Source organism: Perna viridis, chromosome 7 (genome assembly GCF_037379345.1).
Source record: "Perna viridis isolate PV_CMFRI_1.1 ecotype Kerala chromosome 7, ASM3737934v1, whole genome shotgun sequence".
Taxonomy (NCBI): domain Eukaryota; kingdom Metazoa; phylum Mollusca; class Bivalvia; order Mytilida; family Mytilidae; genus Perna; species Perna viridis.
This window is the reverse complement of record NC_142451.1, coordinates 20,423,997-20,442,641: the sequence shown is the minus strand read 5'-3', so window position 1 is coordinate 20,442,641 and position 18,645 is coordinate 20,423,997. Positions and strand designations below refer to the sequence as shown.

The window sequence follows — 18,645 nt, the reverse complement described above, 5'->3', positions numbered from 1 at the left end:
TAACAATATTATCATTGTCCATGAAGTTTAGTCCTTCATCATTAATATAATTATCTAAATTAATGCGTGTACTTGTACAACAAATTGATAAACTTAATGGATTATGAATATCACTTCATATTGGATCAAAATGTAATACATTGAAATCAAATAAAGTACGGACTAATTCAGGTGACACAAAAGCATAATCAATGACACAATTGTTACAGGTAGTGTGACCCAAGTTTTGATCATGACCAAATCTACAATTTACTATGAATAAATCCAGACTTTTACATACATGTAGTTCAATTAGCCTAAAACCATAACTATCATGTCTACTTTTGTCCTGAGATGACCCTTTTAAAGGAAAACCACATTCATTTTAAAATATATACATTGTCAATAGCATGTACAGAATGTTTCATGTCTAAAATTTCAAGAATATCCAAGGACAGTGATCCAAAACAGCTAGAATTCTCTCCCTTTTAATGTTGGAAAGACTTCGTCTTCGTCTTCGTTCTCTCAACTAAAACATCTTATTTTCTCAATCAGACATATATCTTATTTCGCCTGGACTACAAATATACAAATGTAGTGGCGGATCCAAGGGGGAGGAGTGCAGGGGGGATACCCCATTTTTTATATGGGAAAACTTGTCATTTTCAATTTGAAATTTCCATAAATGGTATATAATGCCCTTTCTCTGAGAAACCCCAGCTGCAGGGCTCAACTCCTTTTCAACGTGTCTGGATTCGCCCCTGAAATGCTACATGAATATCATATATAAACTGTCGCGGTATTGTGTATAATGGTCTTATTATGTTAATATTGAATGTAAATGTACCCCCCCAATGAAATTTGAAATTAAACCCTCGCATTTTGATTATGATATCAAATGAAAACATGAAAGATAAAAAATGCGTGTTGTATTATATGTATCCAACTATACACCAGTAAAGTCACTAGTTCCTGTAATATGCCGGCTGCATGTGATGTGATAGTTTACTAAATGTATACCTACGTTCATTAATCCCACCTATCTAGCTGCTGTATCTCTGTAGTGGATGACTATTGATAGTAATGATATAAAGTTAAAAGAATTAATAAACTATGGAGTGACTGGTAGGTTTTTACGTTTATCAGTAATGTATACTATACTCATGTAGCCCCCTGTGGGCCCTTAATTGGCAGTAAAATATGTTCTGTGTTCTATACATGCACCACCCGGGCCCTCCCCCTTTTCGAACAAAATGCCGTAAAACTCTTTGCATATGTTCACATATTCATAAGCGGTTCATATGTTTCTATGCTGTTGATATATATGAATACACATACAAGTCACAGTGCAAAACATGTACTTCGCCGAAGTTGAAAAATATAAGAGATTGATTCATTCGGAAAGGGCGAACAATATAAGTACCGAAACGACATCAATGGCTTTGCTAGAGTCGTCCATTTTGGATCAAGTTGGAGGCATTTCATTTCCTTTACGCAAATACTTTAACGTGCAGTAAAAGAAATCTAAACCCAATTAAGTAAGATAGTGAAAACCATACGATTTGAAAATATGATACATAAGGAGTTTGTGATGTCCCAACTATGTCTGTCTACTTGTATTGATGATGTCTGCAGCAACCGGATTGTGTCTAAATTAAAACAAACAAGTCGCAAGTCCAAATAGTTGCAACAGAGTCTAAATGTGATGTGTAAATTGAATTACAAACAGTTATGCTACAATGATATGATAGTGTGATCTATCTGTTCTTGTTTTATTCTTGCAAAAGAACATCAGTAGTCTTAATGGGAAGGACATAATTTAATAGGGGTCTATTCCATTTGTTTTTCCTAGTCATTAGAGAACTCAAGTACACAAGAGTTATCCTGTCGATAACGACAAAGGTTGAAGATTTGTTTTTTTTTCAAAGAAACTCTAATTTGTTAACACACTATATAATTTTTTTTTATATGAAAGGGCCATTTTCTGTCTGATGTGACAAATGGCCCCTTGCCTTCCCATCCCCTGGTAAACATAGGTATCCTCAATACTCAATCTTTGGCCTATGGTACAAATATAAATCACTAGGTGCTGTATCCACACAGGGTACTTCTAACAATCGAATGTAATTTTGCAAATACTATTTTAAATGAACACCATTAGATCGTTAAGTGTCAGATTAGTTGTCGTTACATGTACATGTAGTTAAAATATAAATAAAAAACCCACAAATTGATGTAGGGGAATTCTAGTATAGAGATAACTGGAAGAATGTAGGGTACTGCAGGGTTTTTTCCAGGATTTTGATGCTTTAATAGTCACTTTTGTGTGAGAAAATATGAGAGTTCTTCATGATGTCACCACTTACTTTTGAATTGGGTTTGGTTTGCAAACATAACTGAAGTTGCATGGAGCCACAACTTTAATCATTTATGAAGATGCTTTTTTGATGCAAAGTTAATGACGGAGAAGTAAAGGAATTTTCTTAGCAAAAGTAAAAAAATGACATTTGGCCTTTATTGACCTTCAGCTGTGTACATTAAAAGTCATGCCTGAGTTGTCAAGAGATTGGCATTTACTCTATACTCGGCGTCACATAAATAACATACTGTTAAAATTTGAATAAAAATATTTTCTACAACTTTATTGAGACCTACCGTCGTTTAAATTGTCTTAAATGACTTGCTCATTCGTTTAGCCAAACGGCTTCTCCCTGAACAAGTCGCTTTTAGCTTAAATCATGCGTAACAAATCCTTACGGGAAAATCCCATACTAATATCCGCCATGTTGGTTTTTACGGGACGATTTGTTTACAAACGAAGTTCGTAAGTTCCCGTCGAACTCCGGTGACAATCGTCTGCTTGATTAACTTCTCGGTATTGTACGTTGTTCGCGTAAAATAAATCCGAGATATCCGAAATAACGCTGAAATGCATTCTGGGTTCTTCGGTTTTTGGACAAACCATTTAAACGTAAACAACATCTCCTAGCAACCCGATCACTGTAAACATGGCCGACTTTTTACAATGTAAATATTGGCACCTAGAATTAAAATCTGACCGGAATTTAACGATTCAATGTTTAGGGAGAAGCCGTTTGGCTAAACGAATGAGCAAGTCATTTAAGACAATTTAAACGACGGTAGGTCTCAATAAAGTCGTAGAAAATATTTTTATTCAAATTTTAACAGTATGTTATTTATGTGACGCCGAGTATAGGTGTCTGATTAAATATAATTAGTATAATAATTCCCCTCTATGACTATAGAACCTTTTACGCTAACTGAAGGGCTGCCAATGAGCATGCTTACATGTACAATGTAATTAACGTTTAGGAATATATGTACATGTATCATTGATGCTCATATACATGTGTATATGTACATAATGTACTACCCTGCCGTTATTGGTTAATAGTAGAAAGTACTGTACTTGATAAGAGTCTAAGACATGCAAGTACATACACATGTAACTGTCCATTAGAAATGTTTTCATGTGAAAAACAGTGGCAAATTTTCTTAGCACTGCCCACCCATTTTGGAATTTATGTAAGGACACAGTCTATATAAACATACAATGTACATTAGTATATTTACAGGTACATTGTATCTGTTTACAATTCTTTTCTTTAATCTTGGACTTTATACTTTACTTTATAAATAGAAATATAAAGGAAAAAAGCCGATCAATGTACTTACACTAAGAAAATGAATGTTAGAAATTTCAATTGAATCAGTTATACTACACGTACTAGTCATGTCATGGACAGAACCTTGCTCATAATTTAAAATTGTCAAGTTATTGTTCAAACGTGTGTTCTTGAATTGCACTTATACATGTGTACAATGTGTATTTTGTCTGATTTTTCTTAACAGGAAATACATATAAGACTACATTTATATGCACTGTAAATGAGGAAACAATGACTGATCTGACAGACAACGAGTTCTTTAAACTTGTAAGTATATGGATAGGATATTTTAATGATGCAAATCAAGGATTTCAGAAGTCTGATAAAACCATCATGCTAATAGTGTTCTACATGTACATAGAAAACTAAGGCATGCTTTATATAATAAAGCATTAGGGATTTTTTTAATACATTTTGACAATTTCAAATTATAGTACTATTATAGCTTTGCTATACTCAGATTTACATCAGAGCAGGGATCGCGCTGGGCTTCGCCAATGTCGCAATTTGCGATTTTTTATTTTATCTGGCAACAAAAATAGCCAGTTGGCGATTTTCTTGGCGCCTAGGTTTTGTATATTGAAATTGACAGGAAGTTTATCAGCAATGGATATTCTCTCCAGTTAAACAACTGTGTTGACACCTGGTCAGGGTTAATTGACTATGACCAATTTACGACTGAAGGCAATTAAAGGTGATTAGACCAGGCGACTGGACTGACAATATCCTCATAGGAGGTGTCAATCAAATGTAAATGTATTATTGAGCCAATCAAAACTGTCATCATCTGGTCAAAGGTAAACACAATTAAGGCCATGTGCACGTGGCTACACACAAGTTTCTCAGACCTATTTAACCATGTAATACATTCAGAAACAGACTTACGTAATAATAGAATAAATTAAATCCAATGAACAATGATGATCCCATCAGGAAGTGTCTAAATATTTCGAAATGAAAGAATTGATAAAAGAAAAAGGATGACATTTGTTTACACTTTTGCCATGTGACTTTTTGGCGGGAAAATCGGTAAACAAATACAATGGGGATTCCCAAAATATAATTAAGGAAATGCCTATTTTTTTTTTTTACAGTTTTCAGCCACTATCTGGAAAACTATGATAGATAAAAAGAAACTTCAATTTCTGAAATGATCCTTATGATAAGTCCTACCAAAGTCTCCTTGGGTCAATATTGTTTAACAACTTCTTTAATTTTTGCTTTGAAAGGCAAAATTCAACCAGATTCAGACTCCTGGGAGCCTTTTGTTGACTGTAGCTTGTACCATTTTTTGCTAGAATCTTGGTTCCCTTGATTACTCTTATATTCAAATGTACAATGTATGATATTGTCCAAGCTACAGCCAAAATGTCAGTGCAAAAATGTACGGAAACCTATGGAATCAATAATTGAAGCTATGGCCAGTTGTCCATTTTCATGCATTAATTGATGGCATGAAAGGTTTTGCTGGCAAAATAATCACATTTTCTTAAATATAATGCAAAATCCGTACTGATTTGAACAGGGCTAAATTTGATATGAATTTAACATGCTTCTTTTCTTGTAGTTATTACATGTACTACCAAAAAATGGTGCTTTGTGCCCCTGCATTTTACATCTGTAACATTGAGTCATACACTGTATATCACATCTACTTAGTATTTACAAATGTAGCAAAATGGTTACATGAATGTATATATTGGCCGTCATAGTTACAAATGAGTAATACACCAATTTGGACATGTGTGCAAAATGAATTATTTTTTTTTAAATATCACATGATATCTTAAAGCATTTAATATGTGTACATGTACTAGTAAAAAAAGGATGCACTACTGCTTGGCCCAATATGAATTTGATAAATAACTTTTTAAATAAGTGAAGTTCAAGTAGGAAATATTTTTAGTACATTTTTATGTTTACCAGTACATGTAGCTTATCTTGTAAACTTTTGTATTAAAATGTGTTGATTATTTATTTTGCTATATTTTCAGACTACCAAGGATACCAGTGAAATTGTATTATGTATTGCTGTTGATAAAATTGCCAAAACAACCTTTTGTATAAGTTCCCAGAATGGTGGCCAGTTCCTACAACACTGTATAGAAGAAAACAATTTTGATCTTCTAAAGAATGTTCAACAGTTCCTGTCAGGTGCTTTAAATAAAACAATAAGTCTTAGAATATTTGATGCATGTGACTTTAATTTCAAAAATAAAGTAATGTGTTCACTTGTTTTGAACATTCACTGAAATATGACATAGTTTTTGCAAATTTTATGAAAAAAATCACACTTTAGTAATGCTTAAGTTCTATGCAAGATACATGTATATGATTGCTTGACTTGTAACGAAAAAACAATCACATTTTTTACATGTCTTAGTCTATTTTGAAATATTCAAAGAATACATGTGTTTAAGTATTGAATCTGATGTTATTTTTTTTTGTGTACAATCCCAATTTTAATTTAGAATTTACAAGATGTATTGAAGTGTCAATAGTAATGTATATATTTTCCAACAAAGGCGTAATTTTAACAGTTATACCCCAGCAATAAAGGGGGTAGGATCTTTCTGTCTATTACTGCTTCTGCCACATTTCATGTAAGATCTGCTTAGACCTTGCCCTGTATATGAAGACTGGACATCATATGTTGATGTTTAAAAATAAAGATAATTATTTCCTGATGCCTGCAAAGGAAGGTAATACCAATTAGGAGTTTTATCTGTTTAAACATTGCATGCACAACTCCTCCTAAACTCAATGGATTTTAGTGAAATTTTTAGGAAGATCAGGCATCATAGTTATGCAAATATGCATAAAGGATTGTAATTAATGTATTAAACTTCTAAAGGGAAATTATCCAACTTCAGGATTTTACATGTTAAAGCATTGTGAGTGCAACAAATCACTCAATGGATTTGGATAAAATTCTATAGAAATGGTAGACATATGTAGATTTGCATGAAGAAATTTTATTATTGTCCTATACACTTCAAAGTGAGATAATCCAACTTAAGTTTTTAAGGGACATTCTCTATGTGAGCATGCTCACAGAATTTTGTCAATAATGTATAAGTATAATTTTCTTTTATATTTTTGTATTTAATTTCATTGCAAATTCTTTTTAGATACTTTTCACATTGAGGACCTGAAATTGGTGGTACAGAGTATAAAAGTTTCTAAGGAAGAGAAAAAATTAGGGAGTAAAACAGAGACCAAGGATGAAAAACTAGAAAAGAGACATAAATTGTTTTCTGGTAAATCAAGTACAATATGCATGTAAATATACCCTTATCCTGACTGGGGGCTGGAGGGGGGAACTGGAATACATATCTCTGTAGTCTGTAAGTTTGTTAATCTTCCTTCTCTCTGTTCATTTTTTTATCCCTTTCTTTTCAAAATCAGTTAAACCATTGATTGAATGGTATTATTTTAAGGAGCACTGATATTTCTGACCTAATTGTGACGTTTTAATATTAAGGATGAAAATAAAGAATGGTCATGCAATTTTATATATAAAAAAAAGACCAGGACCATCAGTTATTTTTTCTAGTACATGTAGTAATTGAAAATTCTCAAAACTGGGGAAAACTAGCTTCTTAAATTTAAACACTTTCCTTTTCTTTTCCTTTTTTAAAATAAATTTATAAAACTGAGTCATTGATGATATTTAATATATGTATATGAATGCTTGATTTACCTGACATTTTCAAGAAATTTGTTATAACCCTTCATTGTATACATAATATTTGTTAATCTATCATCTCTTGTCCTTTTAATGTTCTTAGCTGTGCTTTGTCCACAGATTTCCTCTCATTTGACTCTCAGTATTCTTGCATTTACTTTTTACACTGAGTGTCACATCACTTAACATTTAACTGATGTTCTATATAATGACCTACTATTGTTTGGTTTACAAACTTATTTACTTTTGAAATGCAACAAATTTCTTTATTAAAGATAAGTTAATTAAAGACAATGAAATTATAAATTATCATGCAGAGAACACATTCTGATTCTTATTTTCATGCTCTCTTTTTGATTATCAAACATATCAGAAATGATTTTTTGTAGACGTTATTAAATCTTGATTTTTCTGTTCCATTTCTTTTCTTACTGTTTCTTTTGTTTCTACTGAATTGTAGCACTCCAGCTAAGAATCATGCAAAATGTGATTCATGGTTGGAAAGCCTATATATTTTTACTTTTGATATTTTGTTTGAATTGCCATTGTAAACAAAAATTAACATTCTGTTTTTCATATAATCCATGCTCTTAGGAGATAAAAATTATATAGAATGCACTGTAGATTTCTAAATTAATGGAGATAACTCTGTAAATAACACTCAAATACAATAGAATTTCAATGTTGATTATCTCCTAAGAGCAGACAGATTGGAATGAATAATTACACATCTTATTATTTAGACCCATAAAATAACTCAATTACATCAATAAAAATATATAGCCTTTTTGGGGGTGTATCACATTTTTCAGATCTTGCATGATTCTTACAAAGAGAGCTACTGAACCAATTTCCACCTTTTTAATAGCTCACTAGGCCAATGTCCAAGTGAGCTTATGCCACTTTGCGTCCGTCACCCCGGTCATTGTCGTCCTTGTTGTTGTGGACAAATTTTCAAAAATCTTCTCCTCTGAAATTACTAGAATGACAAGTTTTTAACTTGGCATGATTTTTCCTTAGGGTGTTCTGCACAAAATGACTGTTGGGATATATGATCCATGAAAAAACATGGCCACCATTACTAAAAACAGAACATAGGGGTCAGATGGCAGTTTTTTGCAAATAACTCCTAAATCGGTGCCTTTAGCAAATTTCTTGCATGGGTAATAATGTTCAGCATCATGAGACGGACATATGCCAAAATTTTCAAAACAATTTGCCAACTGACGTAGGAGTTACGGCCTCTGAAACAGATTTTTGCATTTTTCACATGTGCAACTGAAAATCTTCTCAAAATCCATTGCACAGAATTCAAGGAAAGTTAGCATATATGTTCCTTAGGGTTTCCTTAAGGCTGAAACGTTTTTTTTGTTGTTTTTTTCTTCACATGTACAACTCTGAAAATCTTCTCTAAAACCATTTAAGATCATTGAATGAAAATAAGCATAATAGTTCTTTAGTGTATTGTGCTCAAAATGACTTTTGATTTTTAATCCGTGAATAATATGGCAGCCTATACTAAAAATGGAACTTATGGGTCGAAAGGCAGGTTTTTGAAAATAATTAAAAAATTGTTGCCTTTAGCAAACTTCTGGTTCAGGTCATTAAAAGCATTTCGTGCATTTGACAATTTAGTTGATTTTAACTTAGCCTGTCTCATTTCTTACGTTTTCAAATAAACAAATGGTTAACCAGGTGAGCAATTCAGGCTCTCTTGAGCCGTTAGTTGCTTGGTGAAATCATGTCTGACAAATATATATAAGGCTCAGTTCAGGTGTTTTTTTTTTTTTTTTTTGCTTGGGATTATTTTTGGCAATATTTTATGCGGTTTTGGTGTAACAACTTGTCAAATTTTGGTTTTTATTTTATAGGTAAAAAAGTACAAGGAGAAACGTACCTTAAATCTAGAAGTGGGAGAAAAATTAAGCCTCCAAAATGGATGATTGAGCAAAGGAAATATGAAAAGGAACCTGGAAAATCCCACGTTGAGGATGAGATGGCTGGTGGGGAACTGCCTGATAATGCTGATGAATTTTCTGAAGCTGTCTGTCTTGATGAAAGTGGAAGTAAGAACGAAAGTAAGGAATTTAAATCAAAAAGAGCAACACATAGGTCTGAAACTCTATGTAATAAAGAAAAAGAAACTCCAGAATCAACTCACAAATTAGATTTGAGTTGCAATACTGAATCTGACATTGATGAAGGTATCACAAATGATGACTGTGGGAATAACGATAACAAGTCTACTACCAGTAAAGAGATAGACCGAAAGTGTTGTCCTACATGTGGTTTAAAATTCAAAACAAAATATCAGTTGAAAAAACACATTGAAATACATGGAGAACATCAATATCCATGTGACATTTGTGGAAAGAAATTCCGTTTGCGTAGATATGTCCATAGACACAAGATTGAAACCCATAAGATACAAGACAATGCAGGTAAAGAGGTAGATAATTCAGACAAGAAACTTGAAGAATCACTTGCTGTAGAAAAGGAAGGTTTGGAGAAGGAAGAACCTGTTTTGTTATTTGGCAAATCTGAAAAGACAATGGAAGTAGTGGAGTCGGAGACCTTGGACAGAAAAAGCAGCTGTGAGATCATGGAGTCAGATACAAGCATTGAAAACCAAAAATCGAATACAAAATTTAGTAGTCTCAGTGATAAAGTTTCTACTGCAATGGAGTCCCCCTCAGACAGTCTTCAAGTTCGTGACTTTGAAGAAATTGGGCAACATCAACATGAAGATGTCCAGGCAAAGGAAGATAATGGAAAATTGACTGTTGAAGCTGAAACAAATAATGTACATGTTTCTTCAAATGATGATGACACTCAGGAAGAAATTACCATTACATTTATAAAGCACCCTGTAACCAAAAAACTTCAATGCAATATGTGTACAGAGACATTTGTGTCAAAATATAATTTATCTAGGCATCTGTTGAGAAAGCATGATTATGATGAAGAGATAAAGGTCGTAATGGCAGAAAAGAATGAGGAGGATTTTGCAGAGCCTCAAAATACCGGTCATTCATCTCAAGTATCCTGTCATAAATGTAGCGAAACTTTTTTTTCAGATTTTGAAAAAATAAGACATGAATTGGAAGTACATGATTTAGTCATTGCTGAGAAGTATCACGGTCCAGCTAAAAGAGGGAAGGTTAAGTGTCCAATATGTAAAACTAAGAGAGAATCTATTCAGACTTTGAAACTGCATGTAAGAAGTCATTATGAAATTGATATGTCAGAGGTAACATGTCACATTTGCAAAATGCAGTTTAAGACAAAGAACAGGTTACAAAATCACATGTTGATTCACAGTGAGGCAAACATACCGTGCAACATATGTGGTAAAAAATTCCGCTTGGTTAAATATGTTAAACGTCATATTGCAGAATTCCATAAGAAAGTTCCAGACATTGAGATACCAAAGAAAGAGCGGTCAAAGCCAGCCCTTAAAGAAAAAAAAGATCAGACACCTGGGATTTGTGATATTTGTGGTAAAGTTTTCCAATCTAAATACAAAGCCTTACAACATAGGAGTAGTCATGATAGTCAGAAAAACTTACCCTGTCCTGTCTGTGGCAAGATGTTTGGTCTGCAAAGGACTCTAAATACACATATGAAAATACATGGTGAATCTAGAGACTATATTTGTGAAGTGTGTGGCAAGGCTTTTAAAATATCTCAAGGATTACGTATGCATAGATTAAGGTATCATGATAAAACAGAATACAAGTGCGATTTGTGTGACCGTAAATTTCTTTCTGGTTCAGGTAAAAAATACCATATGTTCAAAGATCATAAAGAATTTGCAATGAAAAATGAAGACTTGAAGAAATTCCCTTGTAAATATTGTGATCGTGTTTGCTCAGGCAGCCAAGAATACTTACGACATCTCAGTAGGCATGAAGACAATAGAACTCAATTTTGTGACATTTGTAATCGAGGATTTTCTACTGTGTCTCAGCTGAATGTTCACAGAAAGGTTCATTTTGCCCAAGTCAAAAGGTTTGCATGCAAAATTTGTAGGTTTAAAACTCTCACACCTTATAAACTTAGGCGTCATCTAGCATCATCAAAGCATATTGAAAACTGTTCAGCCATTGGAATCACTAATGTTTCTGTAGCAACAGACATTGACAATAGCAACATTGTAGATAAACTCCCAGGAAAGAATTGTGACAATGAAAATGTCACTTCTGATTCACATGAAATTATTGACCAATCAGATGTTGACTTTCAAGGTGAAACTAATGTTGTTACCATAGAGATGCATAACAATGAGGCTGATGAAGAGGGGATAGAGGTAAAATACCTTGAAATTCCTGAAAATTTAGAAGGTTCTCAAATAATTTACACTGACAGTGCTGATATGATTTATAGTGTTATACAGGAGAGTGAAGCTGAGGGCACTAGTACTTTTATATTTGACCCTTCTGTAAATCAGGCTGTTGAGTCTATTTTGAAACTTCAGAAGTCTTAGTAATTACATTGTAAACTATTGATATTAATTTATGTATATGCACATGCTAAATACATGTATACACGTATATGTTTAATTTTCCTTCATATTACATGTATCTAGCTGGGCTCTGTGAAGCATTTTATTTATAAATGATAGGTGAACATGTATTGTGGTTGTTGAATTATAGTTCATAGATCTATTTAAAAGGAAGGTGGAGATCTATCAAGCTGTGCCCTTCAGATACATGTTTTCTTGTCTTTTTTCTGTTGTTAAGTGATGATTGTCAAATATTTTAGCTATTCAGCCTTAATGGTTTTTATACTTCACCTTAGGAAGTGGCAAGGTACATGTACATGTATTATTTGATGCCCTCCATCAGTTTTTTGTCTGTCTGTCTGTCTGTCCATTGATGGTTTCTAGAACAGATCAGTTATTTTTTTTATAAACTTAACAGAGTTGTTTAATACCATTAAATACATTTCAGCAGAATCCAAAAAAAAAGTATATGTTTTGAACATTTTCCAATCCCCCCTTTTTTTCACCATAACATAGCAGGGTATCACTTGATGTTCCATTTATGCCCTACTTTTGTTTTTACTTTGTCTTTACAGGAAAAAGCTGAAAGTTAACGGTCTGTCTTTTTTCAAAATGATTGATTTGTTATAATTGATTTTATTGAATGAATATTAAATTGTTACTAACATAAAACATAAAATGACTTGCATGTTTAGTGGTTAAACTTTGCCTCTACAGGTTTTCAATAAATAACAAAATAACTTAGTAATACAATTTAACTTGGTAAGTGTGGATCCGGAAGGTTTGACCAATAACTTTTTATTTTTTTGAAATGCATTACTGAAAAATCTTTTCAGTAAGTCAAATTTCACCATACATGTTTTTTTTTTATTTGCAATATCGATTTATAAAAAAATCTAACCATATACATGTACTTCAATGTGCACAGTGGTTGAATATTTTTTGGTAGAAACCACACGGCATTCATGCTTCAGTAAATTAAAGTTGCTTATTTTTTATTTCCGTTTAATAGTATCACAAGTGATACGTTTGGGATGCTTTTGGTGACTTGTGCCGATTTTCATAATCAAATTTTCCATAAAAAATTGACCACATTATTTCACGTTTAGAACGCCTTAAACATTTGATTGATAATTCAGTTTTTTTTTCACTATTAAACAAGTAAAAACTAACAAATAATTATGCAAGTACATCGTATGTAGTTATGCATATAGGGTCTGTAAGTCTCGTACTAGTCTCATTTTCCTTACCAGAATTTTTGATGTAGACCGTATTGAAATCCGAAGACCGGTCTGCATTTTATTGTTTACTTCCGGGATCTCGAAACGCTTTTTTTGTGTAGGAATTATGCCCCTTTGAAGTTGGAAATTTGCAAAAAATCATCAGAAATTACCTTGTCGACGCAACTCCTCTGAAATTAATTAACAAAATTTTACGAAACGTGGCATGTAGCAAGAGCATCATATGTAGTTGTGCATATTACCAGGAAATTTTGATCCCCTAATTTTTGTAGGAGTAATGCCCCTTTGAACTTAGAAATTTACCATAAATCTTAATCAGTTACATTGTCAGCGCAACTTCTCTGAAAGAGTAATCAAGGGAACTAAGGTTATAGTGGTAATCAAAAGAATGCAATCCAGGGACAAAGACCATACACGGAAAACAGACATACACAAAAAAGAACACAAAGTAACCAAAATAATACATACAAAGTAACAAAATCAAATGAGCAATTCGGACTCCACTAAATACTGGGAGCATGGACCAGGTGCACCGGTAGGGTAAGCGTCCTCTGCTTTTCTAGAAACACCCGCCGAGTTGCTCATAAAAAGTCGAGTCCGGGGTAGACAAACAAGGAAATGAAAATTGACCCGTTGAATAAATCAGTTTTCATGCTGCCGATGGATACATCAACGATCTACGAGTTCATGATGAAGACCATAAAACTTCTGTTGTGATGACTTCAATCTTGTAGCAACATAACCCTGTTCCAGAAGCCTATTTGTTAGAGTTCTAGCGCGATACAAAAAGTCTGCGTAGTTTCGGCAAGCTCTGGCATAACGTATGAGTTGTGATATGAACACTCCATACGCAGGTGCTGAAGGGATGTTGCCACAGATGAAAGGAAAGTTAACAATTTTGAATGAAAAGTCATCACGTTTGTCGTAAAGTTTGGTCAAACGTTTTTCTTTACTATCGATTTCTAAGTGTAGGTCAAGATATGAGGCTGATTTCACAGTATCTGTAGTGTCCTTTATCTCAAGTTCTTTGGGTAAGCACAATGTATCAAATCCCCGAAATTAGGATTACTTGAAGATAATACGTCATCAATATAGCGGAAACTGAGATTAAAGGATCTAGCCAAACGATAGTCTTTCTTTCGGATCAGATCAGCTATAAAGTCAGCCTCATAAGAGTGAAGGGATAGGTCAGCAAGTAAAGGAGCACAATTTGTTCCCATTGGAATGCCGACCGTTTGTTGAAAAACACGTCCACCACACTGGACAAATATGTTGTCGATTAAAAATTCCAGCATTTTGTAAACATCTTCCTCTGTATATTTGGAAGATGATTTGGAATTATTTCTTACAAAGTATGAGAAATCTCTACCAAGAACTATACATTTGTATCTAGGTGTACCATCTTTTTTTGGAAAAACAACGATGTATAATGTTTTAAAGTCGGGATTTTAACTGAGTATGGGGAATAGAAGTATACAGTGTTGAAAAATCATAGGTTTTAATGCTATTATATTCAGATAGTCTTGAACTGATTGTCTCCAAAAGATCTTTCGAATTTTTCAGGATCCACATTGAATTAATACCACTACGGGAGTAACCAAGTGTTGTGGTAGCACTGCAGACCCTCTTTGACAATTGTGAGTATAGAAGTTAAAAGTTTTGAAAGAGGTTTGGTGCAAAAACCAAATTTAATTTATATTTAGCATATCAGCTCAGTTTGGGCGTTCAGTTTTTTATACCCCTGCTAACGAAGTCGGTCCATATTTCTTGTAAGCGCTAAACCGCTCTATGGATTTTGATGAAACTTTATTGGACTGTTGGATATTTTATGTACATATGCATAAAAAATATATTGTGTTTAAATTCCCCATGAAACGTTTACGGTACATAATATTGTCCGTTTCAACTTCTTGAAACGCTCTGGCTACAGACATTTACAGTTCCATATCTACATCTTTGTCAGTTGGTTTTTTTTTTCACTTTGTTTACTGACTTGAACAAATAAAATTAACTTAAGGTTTTTACATGTTAAAACATCTTAAGCGCAACTCCGACGAAACCACTCAAAGCATTGTCGTGAAAACTGAATAGAGAAGTTTGGTATCGTATGTAAATGAATTATGTGCATGAAGGAATATAGTTACTCTCGGAAGACCCTAAAGGGATTTCCGGATTATATATTCATCTTCAATTTAAACTGAATTATTGATTATGGTTTCACGTCCTATGGCAGATATTTCATGTATTTCATGATGAGAACGATTGATCAATCGAATCGACCGTGCCTTGTACTAGTCTACGCGCGGAGCCAAATCTTTAATTTGCTAGCTTACAGAAGTAACACATGTTATTCCACTCCGACACATTATTTTGATTCCGAGCCAACCAGTTGTCACTATGTAAATACCCCGTGCAGCGAAGTCCTACCAACTTGTAAGTCTTTGGTTTGACTCGGCTAGGGATCGAATCCACGACCTCCCGTACTAGAAATGAGCATGCTACCGTGAGACCACCGAGACGGTTTCATTTGTAACGGGAGGGTATTCTCATCCGTTATTGTCATGAAAAACACTGCAGTATATTTGGGCATTCAAATGAGCTCAAGTACAAGTAATCGATCTTTGAGGTCCATTTATGAAAAAAAAATTGTCATTAAATTGTCATTCCCACAACTTAATATACCCCAATTTTAAATAATTTCCAGCATATCAACGTTGTAAAGACGAATCGATAGATTCAAACAAAAATGGAAAGCATTGAAATTTATCTCACAAAATAAATATACAATGTTAATTGCGTGGTATATGTTCTTGCTAAACACAGTGAGGAAACAATTTTTCTTAGAATACAGCTAACTTATCAAATGATACCAAAACAACTTCAGTATTAAATATCCGTTTCATCGAATTTTACAGAAACTAAAATCGATTCAACTCTTTATTCTGCAACAGCAAATAATAACAAAACATAATAACACCAACAAAGGTGGCCTTTATATCTGGTCATGATTTGTGCATGAAAACCAACGAGTTGAAGAGTACATATGCGCTTCAAAATCATATTGCAGTGCTGATGGTGATCGACGTATTATTATTTAAAAAAAAAAAAAAAAAATAAAAAAAAATTAAAAAAAAAATAAAAAATAAAAATAAAAAAAAAAAAAAAACGACTAAAATATTGAATAAACTACCAGGAAAGTAACCTTGGTAGGTTTATAAACCTGTTAAAAAGTTACTGTTGTGTAACTTATTGTTATATTTAAGTTTATTTTAGAATCACGAAATTGTAACAAAAAGTCCATTGAAACTTTTTTTGTCACGCTGTTTCATTTATTAGTAAACAAGGGAGCAAGTTGAAAATATATCAGTATTTCCAACTTTGATTGAATTACCGTTTATTTTAGTAATCCTATCTATGTTGATAAGAAAAATTGTAAAATTACAACGAAATAAATTGTAATGGTTTTGTTGAATATTTTTTCACTGAAACGAACATGCTAGTACATCTAATAACTTGAATAAATAACTTTCATTTGTGAAATAATTAATTGAAAAAAAAACTGAAATTCTCATATAAGAAGTAACCTTAGATATGAATAACAAATACAAAAACAACAGACATCTTCCGTACAAAATAATGCATGCGATTAAAGCATTGAATTATTATGGTTTTCAGTCAAAAAAATAATGTTATGCATATGTAGATATACAACATGCAAGATGTTAGAGATACATTTTCATGATGTATACAGTACTAGTAACTACGTAGTATGTGCACTTTACGAGTACAAGAGTTGTTAATGCCAATCTCATAAGAAGTAATATATATATATATATATATATATATATATATATATATATATATATATATATATATATATATATATATATATATATATATATATATATATATATACGGAAGAGTCTTCCTTGACAAGTCAACACCGGGAATATAAAAAAATATCACAAAAAAGAACAGAACACACAACATAAAAGAACAAAAGGTATACACATAAAATCGAGCAGCGCGAACCCTACTAAAATACATTAGCTAAAATCCCAACTTCCCATGCATCCACAAATCCACAGCACAATATAACTTTAAGCCTAAAACGAGTCAATTTTATCCCTTAAAAAGAGTATGTTTGAATAGAACAATGGAGTAGGGACAGTGATTTAAGTTGTTAATGAGCGTAGAAAGAGTCAAAGAAATACACAACGGCTATGAAACAATATGCAAAATATGAAAAATTCAAGCAACACGAAATAAAAATAGAAAAATCGCCCTTTTCTCACAAAAATGGAATGAAATTAAAAGTTTTCAAAAACCAAATTCAAATTAAATATATGATATGAATTAATATGTGACAGTGATCGACAGTCACGATAAATTTATGTGTAGAATATTTAGGACCACGACACACAATATTATATCACAACACATTTATATTTGAGTCGTATTCTTAAATGATAAATACCGACTATTTTGAATAAATAAAAAAAATAATGTTAGATATTGATTTAAAGCATTGAAACCATCATATGTTCAGAGTGTGAGTATTTGTCTCGGACCTTTCAAACTAATAGAAGTAAAATTTGTAGATTAGTGAAATGTTGTCCACTCCAACAGAACTTGAATTATTTGGAAAATTAAATATGTATGGTGTATTGGGTTTGTCATATATGTCTGTTTTTATCTAGATAATGCAAAACCTTATTTACGGACGACTGTTGTATTTGACAATACATTCTTAAACAAAACGAATGTTACAAGAATATGTGATTGAAGTTATAGATCCACCAGCGAAGGATATTGCATTTGTTTTAAATTGAATACAAATAGGTGTGCTCTTCGAAAATGAAATGCATGTTCAGATGATACAACATTCATATAACGACCACCTTAGGAGGTGTTGCATGTTTCATGTTTGACTATTTATCGACGTCACCAGTCCTCATTCTGCAATAAATAGATAAAGAAGAGAATTGGAAATGTCACCAACACTCCTTAACGTATTCTAAAATAATTTTTAACACGAAGTTGAAAATATTCATAATAAACGTATGTCTCCGACCCTTTAAGCAATACTTCACAAGTGACGTATATAGGCCTGCTAATTCTAAGAACATGTCGGTTATACTTTTTCAATATTGCATTTGTAGACATCAAAATATATGCCGATATCAATGGCGCAAATTTAAGGTTTAACATTGCTGAATTCAAAAACGGTGTTTTTCACTAGTTACGTTGTTGTTCATCCATTGTTTTGTGTTTTTTAATTACGAATTGTGGACAAGTCTTAAGCTTTACTCTAATCTAAAACTAGCACTTACATATATATACACTGTTTGACGTAGTGTTTGTTTTAGGTCGTTTGATGGAAAACTGAAAAATAATAATAATAAAAATCACCTAAAATAATCGAGCTACGTAGTTTTTACACAAGGGTATGATAACCATTTAGAATTGTTTTAATATATATACATTGATTTCTGTATGATATTTCTATTAACACAGAGTTTAAGCAAACATTTTTATTTGTCT

At 32.6% G+C, this 18,645-nt stretch overlaps 2 protein-coding genes across 9 annotated transcripts in view; one reads left to right on the top strand and one right to left on the bottom strand.

The window, feature by feature from the left end:
• The first annotated feature begins 1,409 nt into the window (after positions 1-1,409).
• On the top strand, positions 1,410-11,989 carry LOC148611726 (uncharacterized). Of its 8 annotated transcripts, none has more exons than XM_088592557.1 (5): positions 1,410-1,517; positions 3,853-3,935; positions 5,663-5,822; positions 6,800-6,928; positions 9,228-11,989. In XM_088592557.1, exons 2-5 carry the CDS (start codon positions 3,900-3,902, stop codon positions 11,840-11,842), a joined length of 2,940 nt encoding a protein of 979 aa, XP_088448683.1. In that variant the 5' UTR covers positions 1,410-1,517; positions 3,853-3,899; the 3' UTR covers positions 11,843-11,989. The 8 variants fall into 8 exon arrangements, with proteins under 8 accessions (XP_088448683.1, XP_088448682.1, XP_088448681.1 ...); XM_088592556.1 differs by lacking the exon at positions 1,410-1,517 and adding an exon at positions 1,637-1,881; XM_088592555.1 differs by lacking the exon at positions 1,410-1,517 and adding an exon at positions 1,637-2,448.
• A 3,874-nt stretch (positions 11,990-15,863) lies between these two features.
• The window catches only part of LOC148611725 (uncharacterized), a 37,543-nt gene continuing 34,761 nt past the window's right edge, over positions 15,864-18,645 (bottom strand). The window contains exons 10-11 of the mRNA XM_088595321.1: positions 18,435-18,486; positions 15,864-18,060 (exon numbers count right to left, since the gene is read on the bottom strand). Of these exons, the coding sequence (XP_088451447.1) occupies positions 18,059-18,060; positions 18,435-18,486 (54 nt within the window). The 3' untranslated portion in view covers positions 15,864-18,058. The remainder of the gene's footprint in view (positions 18,061-18,434; positions 18,487-18,645) is intronic.

Coding starts and splice junctions, on each gene's coding strand:
- LOC148611726 (XM_088592557.1), top strand. CDS start 3,900: ATGACTGATCTGACAGACAACGAGTTCTTTAAACTT. Junction 5,823..6,799: donor TGTTCAACAGTTCCTGTCAG/GTGCTTTAAATA, acceptor AATTCTTTTTAG/ATACTTTTCACATTGAGGAC. Junction 6,929..9,227: donor GAGACATAAATTGTTTTCTG/GTAAATCAAGTA, acceptor TTTATTTTATAG/GTAAAAAAGTACAAGGAGAA.